This window comes from Coloeus monedula, assembly GCF_965178545.1.
Source record: "Coloeus monedula genome assembly, chromosome: 39".
NCBI lineage: Eukaryota > Metazoa > Chordata > Aves > Passeriformes > Corvidae > Coloeus > Coloeus monedula.
The window spans coordinates 918,987-945,685 of record NC_138819.1 but is presented as its reverse complement, the minus strand read 5'-3'; the positions used below and the strand labels follow the sequence as shown (position 1 = coordinate 945,685).

Here is a 26,699-nt window from a genome sequence, read left to right as displayed (position 1 = left end):
AGTGCCCATCCCAACACCCCGTGTGCCCATCCCAACGCCCCGTGTGCCCATCCCAGTGCCCATCCCAGTGCCCATCCCAGTACCCCCAGTGCCCATCCCAACGCCCCATGTGCCCATCCCAGTACCCCCAGTGCCCCCAACACCCCGTGTGCCCCCCAGTACCCCCAGTGCCCATCCCAACGCCCCATGTGCCCATCCCAGTGCCCATCCCAGTGCCCCCCAGTGCCCATCCCAACGCCCCGTGTGCCCATCCCAGTACCCCCAGTGCCCATCCCAGTACCCCCAGTGCCCATCCCAACGCCCGCGTGCCCCCCGTGTGCCCCCCAGACAGCAAAGCCATCGTGGACGGGAACCTGAAGCTGATCCTGGGGCTCATCTGGACGCTCATCCTGCACTACTCCATCTCCATGCCCATGTGGGACGAGGAGGATGAGGAGGAGGCCAAGCGCCAGACGCCCAAGCAGCGCCTGCTGGGCTGGATCCAGAACCGCCTGCCCCAGCTGCCCATCACCAACTTCAGCAAGGACTGGCAGAGCGGCCGCGCACTGGGGGCACTGGTGGACAGCTGCGCGCCCGGTGAGGGCCACTGGGAGCGCTGGGATGGGCACTGGGAGCACTGGGGGCGGTGGGATGGGCACTGGGATGGGCACTGGGGGCAGTGGGGGCGGTGGGATGGGCACTGGGATGGCACTGGGATGGCACTGGGGGCAGTGGGAGCGCTGGGATGGGCACTGGGAGCACTGGGATGGCACCGGGATGGGCACCGGGATGGCACTGGGATGGGCACTGGGAGCACTGGGATGGCACTGGGGGCACTGGGGGCGGTGGGATGGGCACTGGGATGGGCACTGGGGGCAGTGGGATGGGCACTGGGAGCACTGGGATGGGCACTGGGATGGGCACTGGGGGCACTGGTGGACAGCTGCGCGCCCGGTAAGGGCCACTGGGAGCGCTGGGATGGGCACTGGGAGCACTGGGGGCGGTGGGATGGGCACTGGGATGGGCACTGGGAGCACTGGGATGGGCACTGGGATGGGCACTGGGGGCACTGGTGGACAGCTGCGCGCCCGGTAAGGGCCACTGGGAGCGCTGGGATGGGCACTGGGAGCACTGGGGGCAGTGGGATGGGCAGTGGGATGGGCACTGGGGGCACTGGGAGCACTGGGATGGGCACCGGGATGGGCACCGGGATGGCACTGGGATGGGCACTGGGAGCACTGGGATGGCACTGGGGGCACTGGGGGCGGTGGGATGGGCACTGGGATGGGCACTGGGAGCACTGCGATGGGCACTGGGAGCACTGGGATGGGCACTGGGATGGGCACTGGGGGCACTGGGGGCAGTGGGATGGGCACTGGGATGGCACTGGGATGGCACTGGGGGCAGTGGGAGCGCTGGGATGGGCACTGGGGGCACTGGGAGCACTGGGATGGCACCGGGATGGGCACCGGGATGGCACTGGGATGGGCACTGGGAGCACTGGGATGGCACTGGGGGCACTGGGGGCGGTGGGATGGGCACTGGGATGGGCACTGGGGGCAGTGGGATGGGCACTGGGAGCACTGGGATGGGCACTGGGATGGGCACTGGGGGCACTGGTGGACAGCTGCGCGCCCGGTAAGGGCCACTGGGAGCGCTGGGATGGGCACTGGGGGTACTGGGGGCGGTGGGATGGGCACTGGGATGGGCACTGGGGGCACTGGGGGCAGTGGTGGACAGCTGCGCGCCCGGTAAGGGCCACTGGGAGCGCTGGGATGGGAACTGGGAGCACTGGGGGCACTGGGATGGGCACTGGGATGGGCACTGGGATGGGCACTGGGGGCACTGGTGGACAGCTGCGCGCCCGGTGAGGGCCACTGGGAGCGCTGGGATGGGCACTGGGGGCACTGGGAGCGCTGGGATGGGCACTGGGATGGGCACTGGGATGGGCACTGGGATGGCACTGGGAGCACTGGTGGACAGCTGCGCGCCCGGTGAGGGCCACTGGGAGCGCTGGGATGGGCACTGGGAGCACTGGGGGCGGTGGGATGGGCACTGGGATGGGCACTGGGGGCAGTGGGATGGGCACTGGGAGCACTGGGATGGGCACTGGGATGGGCACTGGGGGCACTGGTGGACAGCTGCGCGCCCGGTAAGGGCCACTGGGAGCGCTGGGATGGGCACTGGGAGCACTGGGGGCAGTGGGATGGGCACTGGGATGGGCACCGGGATGGCACCGGGATGGCACTGGGATGGCACCGGGATGGGCACTGTGATGGGCACTGGGATGGCACTGTGATGGGCACTGGGAGCACTGTGATGGGCACTGGGAGCACTGGGATGGGCACTGGGGGCAGTGGGAATGCTGGGATGGGCACTGGGATGGGCACTGGGAGCACTGTGATGGGCACTGGGAGCACTGGGATGGGCACTGGGATGGCACTGGGGGCAGTGGGAATGCTGGGATGGGCACTGGGGGCACCGGGATGGGCACCGGGATGGGCACTGGGAGCACCGGGATGGCACTGGGATGGCACTGGGATGGGCACTGGGGGCAGTGGGAGCGCTGGGATGGGCACTGGGATGGCACCGGGATGGGCACCGGGATGGGCACCGGGATGGGCACTGGGATGGCACCGGGATGGGCACTGGGATGGGCACTGGGATGGGCACTGGGATGGCACCGGGATGGGCACTGGGATGGCACTGGGATGGGCACTGGGATGGCACCGGGATGGCACTGGGATGGGCACTGTGATGGGCACTGGGGGCAGTGGGAATGCTGGGATGGGCACTGGGATGGGCACTGGGATGGCACTGGGATGGCACTGGGGGCAGTGGGAATGCTGGGGGGGGCACTGGGAGCACCGGGATGGGCACCGGGATGGGCACCGGGATGGCACCGGGATGGCACCGGGATGGCACTGGGGGCACTGGGATGGCACTGGGAGCACCGGGATGGGCACTGGGAACACCGGGATGGCACTGGGATGGCACTGGGATGGCACTGGGAGCACTGGGATGGCACTGGGATGGGCACTGGGAGCACTGGGATGGCACTGGGATGGGCACTGGGAGCACTGGGATGGGCACTGTGATGGGCACTGGGATGGCACTGGGATGGCACTGGGATGGCACTGGGCGGTGACAGTGTCCCCGTGCCCAGGGCTGTGCCCCGACTGGGACTCGTGGGACCCGAGCCGGCCCGTGGACAACGCGCGCGAGGCCATGCAGCAGGCGGACGAGTGGCTGGGCATCCCCCAGGTGGCACCCGGGGACAGACTGGGACAGACTGGGACACCTTGGGACACCCTGGGGACAGACTGGGGCCACCCCGGGGACAGACTGGGACAGACTGGGACAGACTGGGCCACCCTGGGGCCACCCTGGGACACCCTGGGGACAGACTGGGGCCACCCCGGGGACATCCGGGGCCACCCTGGGACATCCGGGGCCACCCTGGGGCCACCTTGGGGACACCCTGGGCCACCCCGGGGACAGACTGGGCCACCCTGGGGCCACCCTGGGGACACCCTGGGGCCACCCCGGGGACAGACTGGAACAGACTGGGCCACCCTGGGGCCACCCCGGGGACAGACTGGAACAGACTGGGCCACCCTGGGGCACCCTGGGCCACCCTCCAGCCCCTCCCGCTGTCCCTGGCCCCGTTCTTGTCCCTTGGCGCTGTTTCGGGGGTGGCACGAGGACCCCCGAGGAGATCCTGGGATGGGTGGGGGGCACCAGGGCCCCCCAGAGCCCCCCAGGGCCCCTCTGTGCCCATCCCTGGGTGCCACCCCCGAGGCGATCGGGGCCCCCCGTTGCTCCCCCCGTTGCTCCCCCCGTCCCGGGGCTGGTTTTGGGGTGGCACGAGGACCCCCCCGGCCCCCCCGGTGACCCGTGCCCGGCGTGCCCGGCGTGCCCAGGTGATCACCCCCGAGGAGATCGTGGACCCCAACGTGGACGAGCACTCGGTCATGACCTACCTGTCGCAGTTCCCCAAGGCCAAGCTCAAACCGGGGGCCCCCCTGCGCCCCAAACTCAACCCCAAAAAGGCCCGGGCCTATGGGCCAGGTGAGGGGGGGTCCCCAACACTCCTGGGACCCCCAAATTTTGGGAGGTGGGACCGGAGGAGTTGGGAGATGGGAAATGGGGGACCCCAAATTCAACCCTGAGAAGGGCCCAGGCCTGCGAGCCAGGGGAGGGGAGGGGGGGTCCCTGAGACCCCTGGGAGGGGCGGGACCCCCAGGTTTGGGGTGGGAGGGGGGCTTGGGACCCCCGGGCTGGGTCAGGGACCCTCAGGGTGGGTTTGGGACCCTCGGGCTGGGTTTGGGAGGGGTCAGGGACCCCCGGGCTGGGTCAGGGACCCCCATGGGTGGGTTTGGGACCCCCGGGCTGGGTTTGGGACCTCCAGGGTGGGTTTGGGAGGGGTCAGGGACCCCCGTGGGTGGGTTTTAGGACCCCCGTGGGTGGGTTTAGGACCCCCATTTGAGGCTGGGGTCCCGCAGGGATCGAGCCCACCGGGAACGTGGTGCAGCAGCGTGAGGGGTTTGGGGGCACTCAGTGGGTTTGGGACCCCCGGGGTGGCTCTGGGAGGGGTCAGGGACCCCCGTGGGTGGGTTTAGGACCCTCGTGGGTGGGTCAGGGACCCCCGAGGTGGCTCTGGGACCCCCATTTGAGGCTGGGGTCCCGCAGGGATCGAGCCCACCGGGAACGTGGTGCAGCAGAGGGCCGAGTTCACGGTGGAGACGATCAGCGCGGGGCAGGGGGAGGTGCTGGTCTACGTCGAGGACCCCGACGGGCACCGCGAGGAGGTCGGGGGGGTTTTGGGGGGTCCCTGGGGGGCTCTGGGGGGCTCTGGGGGGCTTTGGGGGGCTTTGGGGGGCTCTGGGGGTCAGGGTGGGGGGCTCAGGGTGACGGGAGTGGCTCTGGAGGGGCTCAGGGTGGGGGTCTGGGAGGGTTTTTAGGGGTCTGGGAGAGTCCCCAGGGGGTTTTGGGGGGGTTTTGGAGAGTCCCGAGGAATTTTGGGGACACCCGGGGGGGGTCTCTGGGGTTTTTTGGGGGTCTCTGGGGTTTTTTGGGGGTCTCGGGGGGTTTTTGGGGGAGTTCAGGGGTGGGGGTCTCTCTCTCCCCTTCAGGGTTTTTTTGGGGACATTTGGAGATATTTTGGAGGGTGGGGGGGGGGGGGGTTGGGTTGGTTTTTCTTTTTTTTTTTTGAGGAGTTTTGGGGGGGGGGGGGGTCCCGAAGGATTTTGGGGTCCCCCCGGCGGGGTCTGAGCACCCGTGACCACTCCCCAGGCCAAGGTGGTGGCCAACAACGACAAGAACCGGACGTTCTCCGTGTCCTACGTCCCCAAAGTCACCGGCGTCCACAAGGTTTGGGGGTCCCGATGGATTTTTGGGGGGGGTCCCGATGGATTTTGGGGGGTCCCGATGGATTTTGGGGGGGCTCCTGCTTCATTTTGGGGGGGTCCTGATTGATTTGGGGCAATTTTAGGGGGAATTTTTTGGACATTTAGGAGGTCCCGAGGTCTTTTTGGGGGCTCCCAAGTGATTTTTTGGGGGGGAAGGGAGGTTCCTGATGGATTTTGGGGGGGTTCCGATGGATTTTGGGGGCTCCTGATTAATTTTGGGGGGGGGGGTCCCGATGAATTTGGGGGGGTCCTGGTGGATTTTGGGGGCTCCTGATTAATTTTGGGGTTCTCAGTTCAGTTTTGGGCCGGTCCCAAGGAATTTTTTGGGGCTTTCCCAGGCGTTTTGGGGGCTCCTGGAGCGTTTTGGGGGCTCCTGGAGCATTTTTGGAGGTTCCCGAGACATTTTTGGGGGGCCCTCGATGCATTTTGGGGGGTCCCAAGGTGTTTTTGTGGCGCTTTGGGGCATTTTTGGGGCAGTTTCCCCCCTTCTGATTCTGCCGTTTCTCCCCTGAGCCCTCTCTGTTCCCGGGGTTTTTTCGGGGGGGGTCCCTCCCTCCCCCCCAAATTTGGGGGTCCCGATGCATTTTTTGGGGTTCCCAAGGCGGTTTTGGGGGCTTTTCAAGACACTTTGGGGGTTCCCAAGGCGTTTTTGGGGCGTTTTGGGGCGTTTTTGGGGCTCTTTTCCCTCTTCCATCTCCTCCTGCAGATTATTTCGGGGGGGGGGGGGAGGGGTGTCCCGGTCCCTCCCTCAAATTTGGGGGTCCCGATTCATTTTTTGGGGCTCCCAAGACATTTTAGGTGCATCCCGATCCATTCTGAAGGGTTCTTGACCCATTTTTGCGACACTTTTGGGACATTTGTGGGGCATTTTGGGGCAGTTTCCGCTGTTTCTCCCTCCTCTCCTCCTGGGGGTTTTTTCAGGGGGGTTCCCTCCCGGTGACCCCCCCCCCTCATTTTTTGGGGTCCCCCCGCAGGTGACGGTGCTGTTCGCGGGCCAGCACATCGCCAAGAGCCCCTTCGAGGTGCAGGTGGGGCGAGCGGCCGGCGACGCCGGGCGAGTGACGGCCACGGGCCCGGGCATCGAGCCCCTGGGCAACGTGGCCAACAAGAGCACCCACTTCGACATCTGCACCGCGGGTGGGTCCTGGGGGGGTCCTGGGGGGTCCTGAGGGGTTCTGGGGGGTCCTGGGAGGCTTCAGGGGGGTCCTGGGGGGTCCTGGGGGGGCTTCAGGGGGGTCCTGGAGGGGCTTCAGGGGGGTCCTGAGGGGTTCAGGGGGGTCCTGAGGGGTTCACGGGGGTGGGGGGAGTTGGAGCATTGGAAGTTTGGGGGCTCTGGGAGGGTTTTGGGGGGTCCGGGGGGGGGGTTTAGGGGGGTTTTAGGGGGTCCTGGGGGGGGGGGGGTCCAGGGGGGGCTGGGGAGAGTTGGAGCATTGGGGGTTTGAGGGGGTTTGGGGAAGGTTTAGGGGGGCTTTGGGGGGTCTGGGGGGGTTTTGGGGTCTCTGGGGGGGGTTTGGGGTCCCTCTGGGGGGGTTTTGGGGTCTCTGGGGGGCTTTTTGGGGTCTCTGGGGGGGTTTTTGGGGTCCCTGGGGGCTTTTTGGGGTCTCTGGGGGGCTTTTTGGGGTCTCTCTGGGGGGGTTTTGGGGTCTCTGGGGGGGTTTTGGGGTCTCTGGGGGGCTTTTTGGGGTCTCTGGGGGGCTTTTTGGGGTCTCTGGGGGGGTTTTGGGGTCTCTCTGGGGGGGTTTTTGGGGTCTCTCTGGGGGAGTTTTTGGGGTCTCTGGGGGGGGTTTTGGGGTCTCTGGGGGGCTTTTTGGGGTCTCTGGGGGGGTTTTGGGGTCTCTCTGGGGGGTTTTGGGGTCTCTGGGGGGCTTTTGGGGTCTCTGGGGGGGTTTTTGGGGTCTCTGGGGGGGCTTTTTGGGGTCTCTGGGGGGCTTTTTGGGGTCTCTCTGGGGGGGTTTTGGGGTCTCTGGGGGAGTTTTTGGGGTCTCTCTGTATGAATTTGAGGAGGGGTCTCCATCCCCCCCCCCAGGAGCCGGCCTGAGTGAGGTGGGGGTCTCTCTGGGGAGTTTTTGGGGTCTCTCTGGGGAGTTTTTGGGGTCTCTCTGGGAGGATTTTTGAGGTCTCTGGGGGAGTTTTTGGAGTCTCTCTCTGGGTGGGTTTTTGGGATCTCTCTGAATTTGAGGAGGGGTCTCCATCCCCCCCCCCCCCAGGAGCCGGCCCGGGTGAGGTGGGGGTCTCCATCGTGGACCCCAGCGGGCGCCGCGGGACCCCCGAGGCGGTGCTGGAGGATCGGGGGGCTGGGGGCTTCCGCTGCTCCTACAAACCCCAGAGCGAGGGGCTGCACCTGGTGCACGTCACCTTCGGGGGGGTCCCCATCCCCCGCAGCCCCTTCAGCGTCACCGTGGGCCAGGGTGAGACCCCTCCCCAAAATCAGCCCCGGGGGGACGGGGGGAGGGGGATTGGGGCCGACCACACCCCCAAATTTGGGGCCTTTCTCCTCTGATCCCCCCCCCAAATTTGGGGTCTTTCTCCTCTGATCCCCCCCCCCCAAATTTGGGGCCTTTCTCCTCTGATCCCCCCAAATTTGGGGTCTTTCTCCTCTGATCCCCCCCCCCCAATTTGGGGCCTTTCTCCTCTGATCCCCCCCAAATTTGGGGCCTTTCTCCTCTGATCCCCCCCCCAAATTTGGGGCCTTTCTCCTCTGATCCCCTCCCCAAATTTGGGGCCTTTCTCCTCTGATCCCCCCAAATTTGGGGCCTTTCTCCTCTGATCCCCCCCCCAAATTTGGGGTCTTTCTCCTCTGATCCCCCAAATTTGGGGTCTTTCTCCTCTGATCCCCCCCCCCAACTTGGGGGTCTCTCTCCCTCTCCCCCCCCCCCGGGTGTCTCTGTCCTTCACCCCCCCCCCCCCCCCAAATTTGGGGGTCTCTGTCCTTCAGCGTCCCCAATTTCGGGGTCTTTCCGCTCCCCCCGGGGGTCTCTGTGCCTCCCCCACCCCCCCAAATTTGGGGTCTCTGTGCTTTTACCCCCCCCCCCTCTGAGGGGGGGGTCTCTGTCCCTCAGCCCCCCCAGTCCGGGGGTCTCTCTGTCCTTCCTGCCCCCCATTTTGGGGGTCTCTGCCCTCCCCATTTTGGGGGTCTCTGCTCCCCTCCCCCCCCCCCCCCCCCCCATTTTGGGGGGTCTCTCTGCTTTCCCGGGCCCGGTTTTTGGGGGGGGGGGGGTCCGGGGCTGTCGCTGCTTTTGGGGGGGGTCTCGAGACCCCTCCCCGTGACTTTGCTCTGTCTCTCTCTCTCTGTCCCCTCCTGTCCGTCTGTCCTTCCCTCCTTGTCCCCTCTGACCCCTCCTGTCCGTCTGTCCTTCCCTCCTTGTCCCCTCTGACCCCTCCTGTCCGTCTGTCCTTCCCTCCTTGTCCCCTCTGACCCCTCCTGTCCGTCTGTCCTTCCCTCTCTGTCCCCTCTCTGTCCCCGTGTCCGTCTGTCCTTCCCTCTCTGTCCCCTCTCTGTCCCCGTGTCCGTCTGTCCTTCCCTCTCTGTCCCCTCTGTCCCGGAAGCGCCGCCCGGGGCCTCGTGGGGACCCCACTGACGGTGAGGGGGGGGCGAGGGGGAGGCCTGGGGGAGGGGGGGGGGGGGTCCCCAAAACCTTTTGGTCTCTCCTGACCCCCCCAAACCCCCAAAATTCCACCAAAATCCCCTGAAAAATCCCCTAAAAATCCCAACAAAATGCCCCGAAAATCGCCCCAAAATCCCCCGAAAATCGCCCCAAAATCGCCCCAAAATCGCCCCAAATCCCCCCGAAATCCCCCCGAAATCCTCCCAAAATCCTCCCAAAATCCCCTAAAATCCCCCCGAAATCCCCCGAAAATCGCCCCAAAATCGCCCCAAAATCGCCCAAAATACCCCGAAATCCCCCCGAAATCCCCCCGAAATCCTCCCGAAATCCCCCCAAATCCCCCCAAATCCCCCCAAATCCCCCAAAATCCTCCCAAAATCCCCCCGAAATCCCCCAAAATCCCCCCCAAATCCCCCAAAACCGCTCTAAAACTCCCCAAAATCCCCCGAAAATCCCCCCAAACCCCCCCAGCCCCCCCCTCCCCGTCACCATCGGGGACCCCCGGACCTTTCCGACCCCCCCAAAAACCTCCCAAAATCCCCGCGATTTTTGGGTGCCCCCTCCCCATCCCCTCCCCCCCCTTCTCCTTCTCCACCCCCTCCCTTCCCCCCTCCTTTTTTTTTTTTTTTGGGATTCCAGGGATTTTTTTGGCATTTCCCGGGGGTTTTTTGGGATCCCCAGACACGGGGGGGGGGTGAGGTTTTTTGGGGGGGTGCCGGACCCCCCCTCCCCCCCTCAGTGACGACGCCCCCTCCCCAAACCCCCTCCCCCTCCCCCTTTTCTCACCACCTCCCCCTCCCCCACCTGCTTTGTTTGGGGGGGATTTTTGGAGGTTTTTGGGGTTTTTTGGGATCCCCAGACACGGGGGGGGGGGGGGGTGAGGTTTTTTGGGGGGGTGCCGGACCCCCCCTCCCCCCCTCAGTGACGACGCCCCCTCCCCCTTTTCTCACCACCTCCCCCCCTCCCCCACCTGCCTTGTTTTGGGGGGGGATTTTTTGGGGGTTTTTTGGGATCCCCGGATACCGGGGGGGTTTTTGGGGTGCCGGACCCCCCCTCCCTGACCGCCCCCCTCCCCCCCCCCCAGCCTGCACCCCCAGCGCGTGCCGGGCCGAGGGCCGGGGGCTGCAGCCCAAGGGGCTCCGCGTCAACGAGAGCGCCGAGTTCAAGGTGCACACCAAGGGCGGCGGCAGCGGCGACCTCAAAGTCACCGTCAAGGGACCCAGTGAGCGCCGGGGGGGGGGCCACGAATTTGGGGAGGGGTCCTCGGGTTTTGGGGAGGGGTCTCCGGGTTTTGGGGAGGGGGCTGGAGGAGTTTTGGGGGGGTTTTGGAGGGGTATTGAGGGGTTTTGGGGGGATTTGAGGGGGTTTGGGGAGAGCTCTCTGCCCCTCCCGTGGGGTTTTGGGGTCCCTGAATTTGGGGAGGGGTCCCTGAATTTGGGGAGGGGTCTCTGGGTTTTGGGGAGGGGGCTGGAGGAGTTTTGGGGGGGTTTTGGAGGGGTATTGAGGGGTTTTGGGGGGATTTGAGGGGGTTTGGGGAGAGCCCCTGTCCCTCCCGTGGGGTTTTGGGGTCCCTGGGGGGGGTCCCTGAATTTGGGGAGGGGTCCCTGAATTTGGGGAGGGGTCCCTGAGAGGGTCCCCGAATTTGGGGAGGGGTCCTCGGGTTTTGGGGAGGAGGCTGGAGGGGTTTTTGGGGCAATTTGAGGGGGTTTGGGGAGAGCTCTCTGCCCCTCCCGTGGGGTTTTGGGGTCCCTGGGGGGGGTCCCCGAATTTGGGGAGGGGTCCCTGAATTTGGGGAGGGGTCCCTGAATTTGGGGAGGGGGCTGGAGGAGTTTTGGAGGGGTATTGAGGGGTTTTGGGGGGATTTGAGGGGTTTTGGGGGGATTTGAGGGGGTTTGGGGAGAGCCCCTGTCCCTCCCGTGGGGTTTTGGGGTCCCTGGGGGGGGTCCCTGAATTTGGGGAGGGGTCTCCGGGTTTTGGGGAGGGGTCTCCGGGTTTTGGGGAGGGGGCTGGAGGGGTTTGGGGGGGTTTTGGAGGGGTATTGAGGGGTTTTGGGGGGATTTGAGGGGGTTTGGGGAGAGCCCCTGTCCCCTCCCAAGGGACCCAGTGAGCACCGGGGGGGGGCACGAATTTGGGGAGGGGTCCTCGGGTTTTGGGGAGGGGTCTCTGGGTTTTGGGGAGGGGGCTGGAGGTGGGTTTGGGGGGGTTTTGGGGGGATTTGAGGGGGTTTGGGGACAGCTCTCCGCCCCTCCTGTGGGGTTTTGGGGTCCCTGGAGGGGGTCCCTGAATTTGGGGAGGGGTCCCTGAATTTGGGGAGGGGTCCCTGAGAGGGTCCCCGAATTTGGGGAGGGGTCCTCGGGTTTTGGGGAGGAGGCTGGAGGGGTTTTTGGGGCAATTTGAGGGGGTTTGGGGAGAGCTCTCTGCCCCTCCCGTGGGGTTTTGGGGTCCCTGGGGGGGGTCCCCGAATTTGGGGAGGGGTCTCTGGGTTTTGGGGAGGGGTCTCTGGGTTTTGGGGAGGGGGCTGGAGGGGGTTTGGAGGGTTTTGAGGGGGTTTGGGGAGAGCCCCTGTCCCTCCCGTGGGGTTTTGGGGTCCCTGAGGGGGTCCCCGAATTTGGGGAGGGGTCCTCGGGTTTTGGGGAGGGGTCTCCGGGTTTTGGGGAGGGGGCTGGAGGAGTTTTGGGGGGGTTTTGGAGGGGTATTGAGGGGTTTTGGGGGGATTTGAGGGGGTTTGGGGAGAGCCCCTGTCCCCTCCCAAGGGACCCAGTGAGCGCCGGGGGGGGGGCCACGAATTTGGGGAGGGGTCCCTGAATTTGGGGAGGGGTCTCTGGGTTTTGGGGAGGGGGCTGGAGGAGTTTTGGGGGGGTTTTGGAGGGGTATTGAGGGGTTTTGGGGGGATTTGAGGGGGTTTGGGGAGAGCCCCTGTCCCCTCCCAAGGGACCCAGTGAGCACCGGGGGGGGGCCACGAATTTGGGGAGGGGTCCTCGGGTTTTGGGGAGGGGGCTGGAGGCGGGTTTGGGGGGGTTTTGGGGGGATTTGAGGGGGTTTGGGGACAGCTCTCCGCCCCTCCTGTGGGGTTTTGGGGTCCCTGAGGGGGTCCCCGAATTTGGGGAGGGGTCCTCGGGTTTTGGGGAGGGGTCTCTGGGTTTTGGGGAGGGGGCTGGAGGAGTTTTGGGGGGGTTTTGGAGGGGTATTGAGGGGTTTTGGGGGGATTTGAGGGGGTTTGGGGAGAGCCCCTGTCCCCTCCCAAGGGACCCAGTGAGCACCGGGGGGGGGCACGAATTTGGGGAGGGGTCCTCGGGTTTTGGGGAGGGGTCTCCGGGTTTTGGGGAGGAGGCTGGAGGGGTTTTTGGGGCAATTTGAGGGGGTTTGGGGAGAGCTCTCTGCCCCTCCCGTGGGGTTTTGGGGTCCCTGGGGGGGGTCCCCGAATTTGGGGAGGGGTCCCTGAATTTGGGGAGGGGTCCCTGAATTTGGGGAGGGGGCTGGAGGAGTTTTGGAGGGGTATTGAGGGGTTTTGGGGGGATTTGAGGGGGTTTGGGGAGAGCCCCTGTCCCTTCCCAAGGGACCCAGTGAGCGCCGGGGGGGCCACGAATTTGGGGAGGGGTCCTCGGGTTTTGGGGAGGGGGCTGGAGGCGGTTTGAGGGGGTTTTGGGGGGATTTGAGGGGGTTTGGGGACAGCTCTCTGCCCCTCCCGTGGGGTTTTGGGGTCCCTGGGGGGGTCCCCGAATTTGGGGAGGGGTCTCCGGATTTTGGGGAGGGGTCTCCGGGTTTTGGGGAGGGGGCTGGGGGGGATTTGGGGGGGATTTGGGGGATCCCCAGGCTCTGGAGCAGAAGGATTTGGGGGATGGGCCCATTTTTGGGAGGGTTTTTTTTGGGGGGGGTGTTTGGGGTTTTTTTTTTTTAGGATCCCCTTTTTTTGGGGGGTTCCCGGGCTGATCCCGGTGGTTTTGGGGCGATCCCGGTGGTTTTGGGGCGATCCCGGTGGTTTTGGGGTTCTCGGGCTCATCCCGGTGGTTTTGGGGCTGATCCCGGTGGTTTTGGGGTTCCCGGGGTGATCCCGGTGGTTTTGGGGGCGATCCCGGTGTTTTTGGGGGTTCCCGGGGTGATCCTGATGTTTTTGGGGTTCCCGGGCTGATCCCGGTGGTTTTGGGGCTGATCCCGGTGGTTTTGGGGCTGATCCCGGTGGTTTTGGGGGTGATCCCGGTGGTTTTGGGGTTCCCGGGGTGATCCCTGTGTTTTTGGGGGTGATCCCGGTGGTTTTGGGGCTGATTCTGATGTTTTTGGGGTTCCCGGGCTGATCCCGGTGTTTTTGGGGGCTGATCCCGGTGTTTTTTGGGGCTGATCCCGGTGGTTTTGGGGTTCCCAGGGGCTGATCCCGGTGGTTTTGGGGCTGATCCCGGTGGTTTTGGGGTTCTCGGGGCGATCCCGGTGGTTTTGGGGCTGATCCCGGTGGTTTTGGGGCTGATCCCGGTGGTTTTGGGGTTCCCGGGCTGATCCCGGTGCTTTTCCTGCCCCTCCCAGAGGGTCCCGAGCCCCTCAAGCAGAGGGATTTGGGCGACGGCTCCTTCGGGCTCGAGTATTTCCCCACCGTGCCCGGGAATTACTCGGTGGCCGTGACCTGGGGCGGGCAGCACGTGCCCCGCAGGTACTGGGAGCACTGGGAGGGACTGGGGGGCACTGGGAGGCACTGGGAGGGCACTGGGAGGGCACTGGGGGGACTGGGAGGAACTGGGAAAGCACTGGGAGGGGACTGGGGGGCACTGGGAGGCACCAGGAGGGATTGGGAGGGACTGGGAGAACACTGAGAGGGCACTGGGAGGGACTGGGGGGCACTGGGAGGGAACTGGGGGGCACTGGGAGGGAACTGAGAGGGCACTAGGAGGGGACTGGGAGGGACTGGGGGGCACTGGGTGCCCATTGGTGCCCATTCGGGGTTTTTGGGGCTGCTTTTGGGGTTTTTGGGGTGTTTTTTTGAGGTGTCCCTGACCCTCCCGTGTCCCTCCCAGCCCATTTGAAGTGGCACCCCCTGGGTTTGGGCACTGGGATGGACTGGCAGGGACTGGGTGCCCATTGGTGCCCATTGGTGCCCGTTTGGGGCCAGTTTTGGGGTTTTTGGGGCCGTTTCGGGGGTTTTTGGAGCCGTTTTGGGGGTGGTTTCTGAGGTGTCCCTGACCCCCCCCCGTGTCCCCCCAGCCTGTTCGAGGTGACACCCCCTGGGTTTGGGCACTGGGATGGACTGGGAGGGACTGGGAGGGACTGGGTGCCCATTGGTGCCCGTTTGGGGCCGGTTTCGGAGGTTTTGGAGTTTTTGGGGTAATTTTGGGGTTTTTGGAGGCGTTTTTGGGGCGGTTTCTGAGGTGTCCCTGACCCCCCCGTGTCCCCCCAGCCCATTTGAGGTGACACCCCCTGGGTTTGGGCACTGGGAGGGACTGGGAGGGACTGGGTGCCCATTGGTGCCCGTTTGGGGCCAGTTTTGGGGTTTTTGGGGCCGTTTTGGGGGGTTTTGGGGGTTTTGGAGCCATTTTTGGGGCGGTTTCTGAGGTGTCCCTGACCCCCCCCGTGTCCCCCCAGCCTGTTCGAGGTGACACCCCCTGGGTTTGGGCACTGGGATGGACTGGGAGGGACTGGGAGGGACTGGGTGCCCATTGGTGCCCGTTTGGGGCCAGTTTTGGGGTTTTTGGGGCCGTTTTGGGGGGTTTTGGGGTTTTTGGAGGCGTTTTTGGGGCGGTTTCTGAGGTGTCCCTGACCCCCCCGTGTCCCCCCAGCCCGTTCGAGGTGACGCCCCCTGGGTTTGGGCACTGGGATGGACTGGGAGGGACTGGGAGGGACTGGGTGCCCATTGGTGCCCGTTTGGGGCCGGTTTCTGAGGTTTTGGAGATTTTGGGGCCGTTTTGGGGTTTTTGGAGGCGTTTTTGGGGCGGTTTCTGAGGTGTCCCTGACCCCCCCGTGTCCCTCCCAGCCCATTTGAAGTGACACCCCCTGGGTTTGGGCACTGGGATGGACTGGGAGGGACTGGGTGCCCATTGGTGCCCATTGGTGCCCGTTTGGGGCCAGTTTTGGGGTTTTTGGGGCCGTTTTGGGGGGTTTTGGGGGTTTTGGAGCCATTTTTGGGCCGGTTTCTGAGGTGTCCCTGACCCCCCCGTGTCCCCCCAGCCCATTTGAGGTGGCACCCCCTGGGTTTGGGCACTGGGATGGACTGGGAGGGACTGGGTGCCCATTGGTGCCCATTTGGGGCCGGTTTTGGGGCTGGTTTTGGGGTTTTAGGGTCATTTTGGGGCTTTTTGGGGGCCGTTTTGGGGTTTTTTTGGAGTTTTTGGGGGTTTTTGGGGTGGTTTCTGAGGTGTCCCTGACCCCCCCGTGTCCCCCCAGCCCGTTCGAGGTGACACCCCCTGGGTTTGGGCACTGGGAGGGACTGGGAGGGACTGGGTGGCACTGGGTGCCCATTGGTGCCCATTTGGGGCCGGTTTCGGAGGTTTTGGAGTTTTTGGGGTAATTTTGGGGTTTTTGGAGGCGTTTTTGGGGTGGTTTCTGAGGTGTCCCTGACCCCCCCCCGTGTCCCCCCAGCCCGTTCGAGGTGACACCCCCTGGGTTTGGGCACTGGGATGGACTGGGAGGGACTGGGTGGCACTGGGTGCCCATTGGTGCCCGTTTGGGGCCGGTTTTGGGGCTGGTTTTGGGGTTTTAGGGTCATTTTGGGGCTTTTTGGGGGCCGTTTTGGGGTTTTTTTGGAGTTTTTGGGGCCGTTTTGGGGGTTTTTGGGGTGGTTTCTGAGGTGTCCCTGACCCCCCCGTGTCCCCCCAGCCCATTTGAGGTGGCACCCCCTGGGTTTGGGCACTGGGATGGACTGGGAGGGACTGGGTGGCACTGGGTGCCCATTGGTGCCCGTTTGGGGCCAGTTTTGGGGTTTTTGGGGCCGTTTTGGGGGGTTTTGGGGGTTTTGGAGCCATTTTTGGGGCGGTTTCTGAGGTGTCCCTGACCCCCCCCCGTGTCCCCCCAGCCCATTTGAGGTGGCACCCCCTGGGTTTGGGCACTGGGAGGGACTGGGTGGCACTGGGTGCCCATTGGTGCCCATTTGGGGCCGGTTTCGGAGGTTTTGGAGTTTTTGGGGTAATTTTGGGGTTTTTGGAGGCGTTTTTGGGGCGGTTTCTGAGGTGTCCCTGACCCCCCCGTGTCCCCCCAGCCCGTTTGAGGTGACGGTGGCCCCCGAGGGTGGCACCCCCCGGGTTCGGGCCTGGGGGCCCGGCCTGGAGGGGGGGGTGGCCGGGAAAGCCGCGGATTTCATGGTGGAGGCCATCGGGGACGACGTGGGGACCCTCGGTGAGGGGGATTGGGGGGATTTTGGGGGATTTTGGGGGGGATTTTGGGGATTTTGGGGAGGTTTGGGGGATTTTGGGGGGGATTTTGGGGGGGGATTTGGGGGAGGATTTGGGATTTTAGGGCTTTTTGGGGGGGATTTGGGGGGCCTGGAGGGGTCGAGGCCATCAGGGACGACGTGGGGACCCTCGGTGAGGGGGATTGGGGGGATTTTGGGGGATTTTGGGGGGGATTTTGGGGATTTTGGGGAGGTTTGGGGGATTTTGGGGGGGATTTTGGGGGGGGATTTGGGGGAGGATTTGGGATTTTAGGGCTTTTTGGGGGGGATTTGGGGGGCCTGGAGGGGTCGAGGCCATCAGGGACGACGTGGGGACCCTCGGTGAGGGGGATTGGGGGGATTTGGGGGATTTTGGGGAGGTTTTGGGGGATTTTGGGGAGGTTTTGGGGGATTTTTGGGGGGATTTGGGGGATTTAGGGGGGATTTGGGGGATTTTGGGGAGGGATTTGGGGGAGGATTTGGGATTTTGGGGCTTTTTGGGGGGCCTGGAGGGGTCAAGGCCATCGAGGATGACGTGGGGACCCTCGGTGAGGGGGGATTTTGGGGAGGTTTGGGGGGATTTGGGGGATTTTGGGGAGGTTTTGGGAGATTTTGGGGAGGTTTGGGGGGATTTTGGGGGGGATTGGGGGGATTTTGGGGGGGATTTGGGGGATTTTGGGGAGGTTTTGGGGGATTTTGGGGGGGATTTGGGGGATTTTGGGGGGGATTTGGGGGATTTTGGGGAGGTTTGGGGGATTTTGGGGGGGATTTGGGGGATTTTGGGGGGGGATTTGGGGGAGGATTTGGGATTTTGGGGCTTTTTGGGGGGCCTGGAGGGGTCAAGGCCATCGGGGACGACGTGGGGACCCTCGGTGAGGGGGGATTTTGGGGAGGTTTGGGGGGATTTGGGGGAGGTTTTGGGGGATTTTGGGGGGGATTTTGGGGAGGTTTTGGGGGATTTGGGGGGGTTTTGGGGGATTTTGGGGGGGGATTTGGGGGGCCTGGAGGGGTCGAGGCCATCGAAGATGACTTGGGGACCCTTGGTTTGGGGTTTTGGGGGGGTTTTGGGGGGATTTGGGAGGATTTGGGGAGGATTTTAGGGGACTTTGGAGGTGTTTGGGGAGGATTTTGTGGGGAGTTGGGAGGATTTGGGGGATTTTGCCATTTGGGGGGGATTTGGGGGGTTTTGGGGCTTTTTGGGGGGGATTTGGGGGGGCCTGAAGGGGTCGAGGCCATTGGGGATGACCTGAGGACCCTCGGTGAGGGGGGATTTGGGGAGGTTTTGGGGCTTTTTGGGAGGGATTTGGGGTTTCCATGCCTGATTTTGAGCTTCCCCGCCTCAATTTTGGGGTTCCCATCCCCGATTTTCGGGGTTCCCGCTATCCCCGTTCTCCCCAGGATTTCCTGCGGATTTTTTGGGGTCTTTGAGGTTTCCCATCGCTAATTTTGGGGTTCCCCTGCTGCATTTTGGGGTTCCCTGACCAATCCCGGGGTTTTTCCCAGCGTTTTTGGGTGGATTTCGGGCTTCCCGTGCTCAATTTTGGATTCCCACGCTGAATTTCGGGATTCCCATCACCGAATTTTGGGGTTCCCACACTGATTTTTGGGATTCCCGTGCTGATTTTTGGGGTTCCCACACTGATTTTTGGGGGTCTCGTACCTGATCCTGTGCTTTTCCCAAGAATTCTCCGGGGATTTTGGGATTCCCGTGCTGAATTTTGGGGTTCCCGTGCCTCATCCTGTGCCTCTCCCAGGGTTCTCCGTGGATTTTTGGGGTTCCCGTGCTGATTTTTGGGGTTCCCACGCTGATTTTTGGGTTCCCACGCTGATTTTTGGGGTTCCCACGCTGATTTTTGGGGTTCTCGTACCTCATCCCCCTGCTTTTCCCCAGGGTTCTCCGTGGATTTCGGGGTCCCCACGCTGATTTTTGGGGTTCCCGTGCTGATTTTCGGGGTTCCCACGCTGATTTTGGGGTTCCCGTGCTGATTTTCGGGGTTCCCACGCTGATTTTGGGGTCCCTCTCCGCAGGGTTCTCGGTGGATTTCGGGGTTCCCGTGCTGATTTTTGGGGTTCCCGTGCTGATTTTGGGTCCCCACACTGATTTTCGGAGTTCCCACGCTGATTTTTGGGGTTCCCACGCTGATTTTCGGGGTTCCCATGCTCATTTTCAGGTCCCTCTCCCCGGGGTTCTCAGTGGATTTCACAGTTCCCGTGCTGATTTTCGGGATTCCCACTCTGATTTTCGGGGTTCCCACTCTGATTTGGGGGTCCCTCTCCGCAGGGTTCTTGGTGGATTTTTGGGGTCCCCACGCTGATTTTTGGGGTTCCCGTGCTGATTTTTGGGGTTCCCGTGCTGATTTCGGGGTTCCCATGCTCATTTTGGGGTCCCTCTCCGCAGGGTTCCCGTGCTGATTTTCGGGGTTCCCGTGCTGATTTTCGGGGTTCCCACGCTGATTTTTGGGGTTCCCGTGCTGATTTTCGGGGTTCCCATGCTCATTTTCAGGTCCCTCTCCCCGGGGTTCTCGGTGGATTTCACGGTTCCTGTGCTGATTTTGGGGTTCCCACTCTGATTTTCGGGGTTCCCACTCTGATTTTGGGGTCCCTCTCCGCAGGGTTCTCGGTGGATTTCGGGGTCCCCACGCTGATTTTTGGGGTTCCCACGCTGATTTTTGGGTTCCCACGCTGATTTTTGGGGTTCCCACACTGATTTTTGGGGTTCTCGTACCTCATCCCCTGCTTTTCCCCAGGATTCTCCGTGGATTTTGGGGTTCCCACACTGATTTTCGGGGTTCCCACTCTGATTTTCGGGGTTCCCACGCTGATTTTGGGGTCCCTCTCCGCAGGGTTCTCGGTGGATTTCGGGGTTCCCGTGCTGATTTTTGGGGTTCCCACGCTGATTTTTGGGGTTCCCACGCTGATTTTTGGGGTTCCCGTACCTCATCCCCTGCTTTTCCCCAGGATTCTCCGTGGATTTTGGGGTTTCCATGCGAGTTTCGGGATTCCCGTCACTGATTTTCGGGGTTCCCACACTGATTTTTGGGGTTCCCGTGCTGATTTTCGGGGTTCCCACTCTGATTTGGGGGTCCCTCTCCGCAGGGTTCTCGGTGGATTTCGGGGTTCCCGTGCTGATTTTTGGGGTTCCCGTGCTGATTTTGGGTCCCCACGCTGATTTTCGGGGTTCCCACGCTGATTTTCAGGGTTCCCACTCTGATTTTGGGGTCCCTCTCCGCAGGGTTCTCTGTGGATTTTTGGGGTTCCCACGCTGATTTTGGGGTTCCCATGCTCATTTTCAGGTCCCTCTCCGCAGGGTTCTCGGTGGATTTCGGGGTTCCCGTGCTGATTTTGGGGTTCCCACTCTGATTTTCGGGGTTCCCACTCTGATTTGGGGGTCCCTCTCCGCAGGGTTCTCGGTGGATTTTTGGGGTCCCCACACTGATTTTCGGAGTTCCCACGCTGATTTTGGGGTTCCCACGCTGATTTTCGGGGTTCCCATGCTCATTTTCAGGTCCCTCTCCCCGGGGTTCTCAGCGGATTTCGGGGTTCCTGTGCTGATTTTGGGGTTCCCACGCTGATTTTGGGGTCCCTCTCCGCAGGGTTCTCGGTGGATTTCAGGGTTCCTGTGCTGATTTTGGGGTTCCCGTGCTGATTTTCGGGGTTCCCATGCTCATTTTCAGGTCCCTCTCCCCGGGGTTCTCGGTGGATTTCAGGGTTCCTGTGCTGATTTTTGGGGTTCCCACTCTGATTTTCGGGGTTCCCACTCTGATTTGGGGGTCCCTCTCTGCAGGGTTCTTGGTGGATTTTCGGGTTCCCACTCTGATTTTCGGGGTTCCCACTCTGATTTTCGGGGTTCCCACTCTGATTTGGGGGTCCCTCTCCGCAGGGTTCTCGGTGGATTTTTGGGGTTCCCGTGCTGATTTCGGGGTCCCCACGCTGATTTTTGGGGTTCCCGTGCTGATTTTGGGTCCCCACACTGATTTTCGGAGTTCCCACGCTGATTTTTGGGGTTCCCACTCTGATTTTCGGGGTTCCCATGCTCATTTTCAGGTCCCTCTCCCCGGGGTTCTCGGTGGATTTCACAGTTCCTGTGCTGATTTTGGGGTTCCCACTCTGATTTTCGGGATTCCCGTGCTGATTTTCGGGGTTCCCACTCTGATTTGGGGGTCCCTCTCCACAGGGTTCTCGGTGGATTTCGGGGTTCCCGTGCTGATTTTTGGGGTTCCCGTGCTGATTTTTGGGGTTCCCACGCTGATTTTTGGGGTTCTCGTACCTCATCCCCCTGCTTTTCCCCAGGATTCTCCGTGGATTTTGGGGTTTCCATGCGAGTTTCGGGATTCCCGTCACTGATTTTCGGGTTCCCACACTGATTTTTGGGGTTCCCACGCTGATTTTTGGGGTTCCCACACTGATTTTCGGGGTTCCCACGCTGATTTTGGGGTCCCTCTCTGCAGGGTTCTCGGTGGATTTCGGGGTTCCCGTGCTGATTTTTGGGGTTCCCGTGCTGATTTTGGGTCCCCACGCTGATTTTCGGGGTTCCCACGCTGATTTTCAGGGTTCCCACTCTGATTTTGGGGTCCCTCTCCGCAGGGTTCTCTGTGGATTTTTGGGGTCCCCACGCTGATTTTTGGGGTTCCCGTGCTGATTTCGGGGTTCCCATGCTCATTTTCAGGTCCCTCTCCGCAGGGTTCTCGGTGGATTTTTGGGGTCCCCATGCTGATTTTTGGGGTTCCCGTGCTGATTTTGGGTCCCCACACTGATTTTCGGAGTTCCCACACTGATTTTTGGGGTTCCCGTGCTGATTTTCGGGATTCCCGTGCTGATTTTGGGGTTCCCACTCTGATTTTCGGGGTTCCCACGCTGATTTTGGGGTCCCTCTCCGCAGGGTTCTCGGTGGATTTCAGGGTTCCTGTGCTGATTTTGGGGTTCCCGTGCTGATTTTCGGGATTCCCGTGCTGATTTTTGGATTCCCGTGCTGATTTTGGGGTTCCCGTGCTGATTTCGGGGTTCCCGTGCTGATTTTCGGGATTCCCGTGCTGATTTTGGGGTTCCCACTCTGATTTTCGGGGTTCCCATGCTCATTTTCAGGTCCCTCTCCCCGGGGTTCTCAGTGGATTTCACAGTTCCTGTGCTGATTTTGGGGTTCCCACTCTGATTTTCGGGATTCCCGTGCTGATTTTCGGGGTTCCCACTCTGATTTTGGGGTCCCTCTCCGCAGGGTTCTCGGTGGATTTCACAGTTCCTGTGCTGATTTTGGGGTTCCCACTCTGATTTTCGGGATTCCCGTGCTGATTTTCGGGGTTCCCACTCTGATTTTGGGGTCCCTCTCCGCAGGGTTCTCTGTGGAGGGCCCCTCGCAGGCGCGTTTGGAGTGCGAGGACGGCGGTGACGGCTCGGGCCGTGTCCGGTACTGGCCGCAGGAGCCGGGGCTCTACGCCGTGCACGTGCTCTGCGACGGCGCCGACATCCGCGGCAGCCCCTTCATGGCACAGATCCGGCCCCCGGCGCCCGACAGCTTCCCGGAGAAGGTGCCAATTCCTGCCATTCACTCCAAAATCCACCTCAAAAACCCCCAAAATCACCCCCAAAATCTCGCCCAAACACCCCCAAAATCCACCTCAAAAACCCCCAAAATCACCCCCAAAACCACCCCCAAAATCCACCTCAAAAGCCCCAAAATCCCCCCCAAATTTCCCCCAAAAACCCCCACAATCCATCCCAAAAATCCCCAAAATCCACCTCAAAACCCCCCAAATCCCCCCTGGGGCAGCCCCTTCATGGCACAGATCCGGCCCCCGGCGCCCGACAGCTTCCCGGAGAAGGTGCCAATTCCTGCCATTCACCCCAAAATCCACCTCCAAAATCCCCCCCCAAAATCCCCCCCCAAAATCCACCTCAAAAGCCCCAAAATCCCCCCCCAAATTCCCCCCAAAAACCCCCACAATCCATCCCAAAAATCCCCAAAATCCCCCCCCAAAATCCCCCCCCAAAATCCCCCCCAAAATCCCCCCCAAACCCCCCAAAATCCACCCCAAACCCCCCAAAACCCCCCCCAAAATCCACCCCCAAAAATCCACCCCAAACCCCCCAAAAACCCCCCCAAAATCCCTCCCAAAATCCACCCCAAACCCCCCAAAATCCACCCCAAACCCCCCAAAAACCCCCCCAAAATCCACCCCCCAAAATCCCCCCCCAAATCCACCCCCAAATCCCCCCTGGGGCAGCCCCTTCATGGCACAGATCCGGCCCCCGGCGCCCGACAGCTTCCCGGAGAAGGTGCCAATTCCTGCCATTCACCCCAAAATCCACCCCCAAAATCACCCCCAAAATCACCCCCAAAATCTCGCCCAAACACCCCCAAAATCCACCTCAAAAACCCCCAAAATCCACCCCCAAAATCCACCCCAACCCCCCCCCCCCAAAATCCACCCCAACCCCCCCCCAAAATCCCCCCCAAAATCCACCCCCCCAAAATCACCCCCAAAATCCACCCCCAAAATCCCCTCAAATTCCCCCCAAAAACCCCCACAATCCATCCCAAAAATCCCCAAAATCCACCTCAAAACCCCCCAAATCCCCCCTGGGGCAGCCCCTTCATGGCACAGATCCGGCCCCCGGCGCCCGACAGCTTCCCGGAGAAGGTGCCAGTTCCTGCCATTCACCCCAAAATCCACCCCCAAAACCACCCCCAAAATCCACCTCAAAAGCCCCAAAATCCCCCCCCAAATTCCCCCCAAAAACCCCCACAATCCATCCCAAAAATCCCCAAAATCCACCCCAAAATCCACCCCAAACCCCCCAAAATCCCCCAAAATCCCCCCCAAACCCCCAAAAATCCACCCCCAAAATCCACCCCCAAAATCCACCCCAAACCCCCCAAAATCCACCCCAAACCCCCCAAAATCCACCCCCAAAATCCACCCCCAAAATCACCCCCAAAATCTCGCCCAAACACCCCCAAAATCCACCTCAAAAGCCCCAAAATCCCCCCCCAAATTCCCCCCAAAAACCCCCCCAAAATCCACCCCCCAAAAATCCATCCCCAAAATCCACCCCCAAAATCCACTCCCAAAATCCACCCCAAACCCCCCAAAATCCACCCCCAAACCCCCCCTGGGGCAGCCCCTTCATGGCACAGATCCGGCCCCCGGCGCCCGACAGCTTCCCGGAGAAGGTGCCAATTCCTGCCATTCACCCCAAAATCCACCCCCAAAATCACCCCCAAAATCACCCCCAAAATCTCGCCCAAACACCCCCAAAATCCACCTCAAAAACCTCCAAAATCCCACCCAAACACCCCCAAAATCCCCCCCAAATTCTCCCAATTCCCCCCAAATTCCCGCATTCCCCTGATTCCCCCCCAATTCTCGATTCCCCCCCAATCCCCCCCAATTCCCGATTCCCCCTGAATCCTCCCCAATTTCCGAATCCTCCCCAATTCCCGAATCCCCCCAATTCCCGAATCTCCCCCAATTCCCGGCTTCCCCCGGCTCCCCCCAATTCCCAAATCCCCCCCAATTCCCGACTCCCCCAATTCCCGACTCCCCCAATTCCCAAATCCCCCCCAATTCCCAGCTCCCCCAATTCCCAAATCCCCCCCAATTCCCGACTCCCCCAATTCCCGGCTCCCCCAATTCCCAAATCCCCCCCAATTCCCGACTCCCCCAATTCCCGACTCCCCCAATTCCCAGCTCCCCCAATTCCCAAATCCCCCCCAATTCCCGACTCCCCCCAATTCCCGAATCCCCCCCAATTCCACCCAATTCCCGGCTCCCCCCAATTCCCGGCTCCCCCCAATTCCCGACTCCCCCAATTCCCGACTCCCCCAATTCCCGGCTCCCCCCCAGTTCCCGAATCCCCCCCAATTCCACCCAATTCCCGACTCCCCCAATTCCCGGCTTCCCCCGACTCCCCCCAATTCCCGGCTCCCCCCCAATTCCCGGCTCCCCCCAATTCCCGGCTCCCCCCCAATTCCCGGCTCCCCCAATCGCAGGTGAAGGCGCAGGGCCCGGGGCTGGAGCCCTCGGGGGTGGTGCTGAACAAACCCAGCGAGTTCAGCGTGGACGCCAAACAGGGCGGGAAGGGGAAGCTGCGCGTGCACATGCAGGTGGGGGATTTGGGGGGATTTGGGGGGGCCTTGGGGGCTTTGAAGGGGATTTGGGGGGGATTCCAGGGGGTTTGGGGGCTTTGAAGGGGATTTGGGGGAGATTCGAGGGGGTTTGGGGGGATTTGGGGGCTTTGAAGGAGATTTGGGGGGGATTCCAGGGGGTTTGGGGGCTTTGAAGGGGATTTGGGGGGGATTCCAGGGGGTTTGGGGGGATTTGGGGGCTTTGAAGGGATTTGGGGGGATTTGAGGGGATTTGGGGGGGATTCGAGGGGCTTTGGGGGGATTTGGGAGCTTTGAAGGAGATTTGGGGGAGATTTGAGGGGGTTTGGGGGGATTTGGGGGCTTTGAAGGGGATTTGGGGGAGATTCGAGGGGGTTTGGGGGCTTTGAAGGGGATTTGGGGGGGATTTGAAGGGGATTTGGGGGAGATTCGAGGGGGTTTGGGGGTTTTGAAGGGGATTTGGGGGGGATTTGAGGGGGTTTGGGGGCTTTGAAGGGGATTTGGGGGGTTTGAAGGGGATTTTGGGGGCATTTGAGGGGGTTTGGGGGGATTTGGGGGCTTTGAAGGGGATTTGGGGGAGATTCGAGGGGGTTTGGGGGCTTTGAAGGGGATTTGGGGGGTTTGAAGGGGATTTTGGGGGCATTTGAGGGGGTTTGGGGGGATTTGGGGGCTTTGAAGGGGATTTGGGGGAGATTCGAGGGGGTTTGGGGGTTTTGAAGGGGATTTGGGGGGGATTCGAGGGGGTTTGGGGGCTTTGAAGGGGATTTGAAGGGGATTTTGGGGGCATTTGAGGGGGTTTGGGGGGATTTGGGGGCTTTGAAGGGGATTTGGGGGAGATTCGAGGGGGTTTGGGGGTTTTGAAGGGGATTTGGGGGGGATTCGAGGGGGGTTGGGGGGATTTGGGAGGGATTTGGGGGGTTTGAAGGGGATTTTGGGGGCATTTGAGGGGGGTTGGGGAGGATTTGAGGGGGTTTGGGGGGTTTGAAGGGGATATTGGGGGGTTTGGGAGGGGTTTGGGGGGATTTTGGGGGATTTGGGGATGGATTTGAGGGGGTTTGGGGGGATTTGAGGGCTTTGAAGGGGATTTTGGGGAGTTTGGGAGGGATTTGAGGGGGTTTGAAGGGGATTTTGGTGGGTTTGGGGGGGATTTGGGGGGATTTGAGGGAGTTTGGGGGATTTGGGAGGGATTTAAGGGGATTTGGGGGGTTTGAAGGGGATTTTGGGGAATTTGGAGGGATTTGAGGGGGTTTGGGGAGGATTCAAGGGGGTTTGGGGGGGATTTTGGGGGTTTGAAAGGGATTTTGGGGCGTTTGGGAAGGATTTGAGGGGTTTGGGGGGGATTTGGGGGATTTGAAAGGGATTTTAGGAGGTTTGAGAGGGATTTTGGGGGCTTGAAGGGACATTTGAAGGGTCTGGGGGGATTTGGGGAGATTTGAGAGAGATTTGGGGGTGGATTTTGGGGCTCTCTGCTGATTTTTGGGGGTGCTCTGAACGTTCCCGAGGCGTTTTTGGGGCTGATTCCCCATCCGATTTTGGAAGGGGGAGGGGATTTGGGGCCATCACCGGCATGGGGCTGAATTTGGGGGGGTTTTGGGGTTCCTGACCCCCCTTTTTTGGGCCCAGGACGCCGAGGGGACCCCCGTGGATGTGGCGGTGAAGGACAACGGGAACGGCACCTTCAGCTGCTCCTACACCCCGAAAAAACCCCTCAAGCACACGGCCATGGTGTCCTGGGGGGGGGTCAACATCCCCCAGAGCCCCTTCCGGGTGAGGGGGGCCCCAAAAATGGGATTGGGGGGGTTAAATATCCCAAAAAACCCCTTTTTGGATGGGTGGAGAGGCCCAAAAGTTGGGATTTTGGGGGGTTTGAATATCCCAAAAAGCTCTTTTTGGGTGATCAGGAGTCCCAAAATTGGGATTTTTGGGGTTCTTGGGGGAGTTAAATATCCCAAAAGGCTCTTTCGGGTGAGGGGGGCCTCAAAAATGGGATTGGGGGGGGGGGGTAAATATCCCAAAAAACCCCTTTTTGGATGGGTGGAGAGACCCAAAAATGGGGATTTTGGAGGTTCCTGGGTGCCTGGAGAATCCTAAAATTGGGATTTGAGATGTTTTGGGAGGGGGTTAAATATCCCAAAAAGCTCTTTTTTGGGTGATGAGGAGTCCCAAAATTGAGATTTTTGGGGTCCTGGGGGGGTTCAACATCCCCCAGAGCCCCTTCTGGGTGAGGAATGCCCTAAAAATGGGATTTTGGGGGTCCT

General features: G+C 61.9%; 1 protein-coding gene across 1 annotated transcript in view; it reads left to right on the top strand.

Moving 5' to 3' along the window:
* FLNA (filamin A) overlaps window positions 1–26,699 on the top strand; it is a 114,792-nt gene that overhangs the window by 7,761 nt on the left and 80,332 nt on the right. Inside the window, exons 3-15 of the mRNA XM_082300400.1 lie at window positions 328–576; window positions 3,146–3,243; window positions 3,903–4,050; window positions 4,672–4,790; window positions 5,275–5,352; window positions 6,365–6,527; window positions 7,598–7,798; window positions 10,080–10,217; window positions 13,511–13,634; window positions 16,170–16,306; window positions 21,669–21,862; window positions 24,328–24,441; window positions 26,065–26,208. Of these exons, the coding sequence (XP_082156526.1) occupies window positions 328–576; window positions 3,146–3,243; window positions 3,903–4,050; window positions 4,672–4,790; window positions 5,275–5,352; window positions 6,365–6,527; window positions 7,598–7,798; window positions 10,080–10,217; window positions 13,511–13,634; window positions 16,170–16,306; window positions 21,669–21,862; window positions 24,328–24,441; window positions 26,065–26,208 (1,907 nt within the window). The remainder of the gene's footprint in view (window positions 1–327; window positions 577–3,145; window positions 3,244–3,902; window positions 4,051–4,671; window positions 4,791–5,274; window positions 5,353–6,364; window positions 6,528–7,597; window positions 7,799–10,079; window positions 10,218–13,510; window positions 13,635–16,169; window positions 16,307–21,668; window positions 21,863–24,327; window positions 24,442–26,064; window positions 26,209–26,699) is intronic.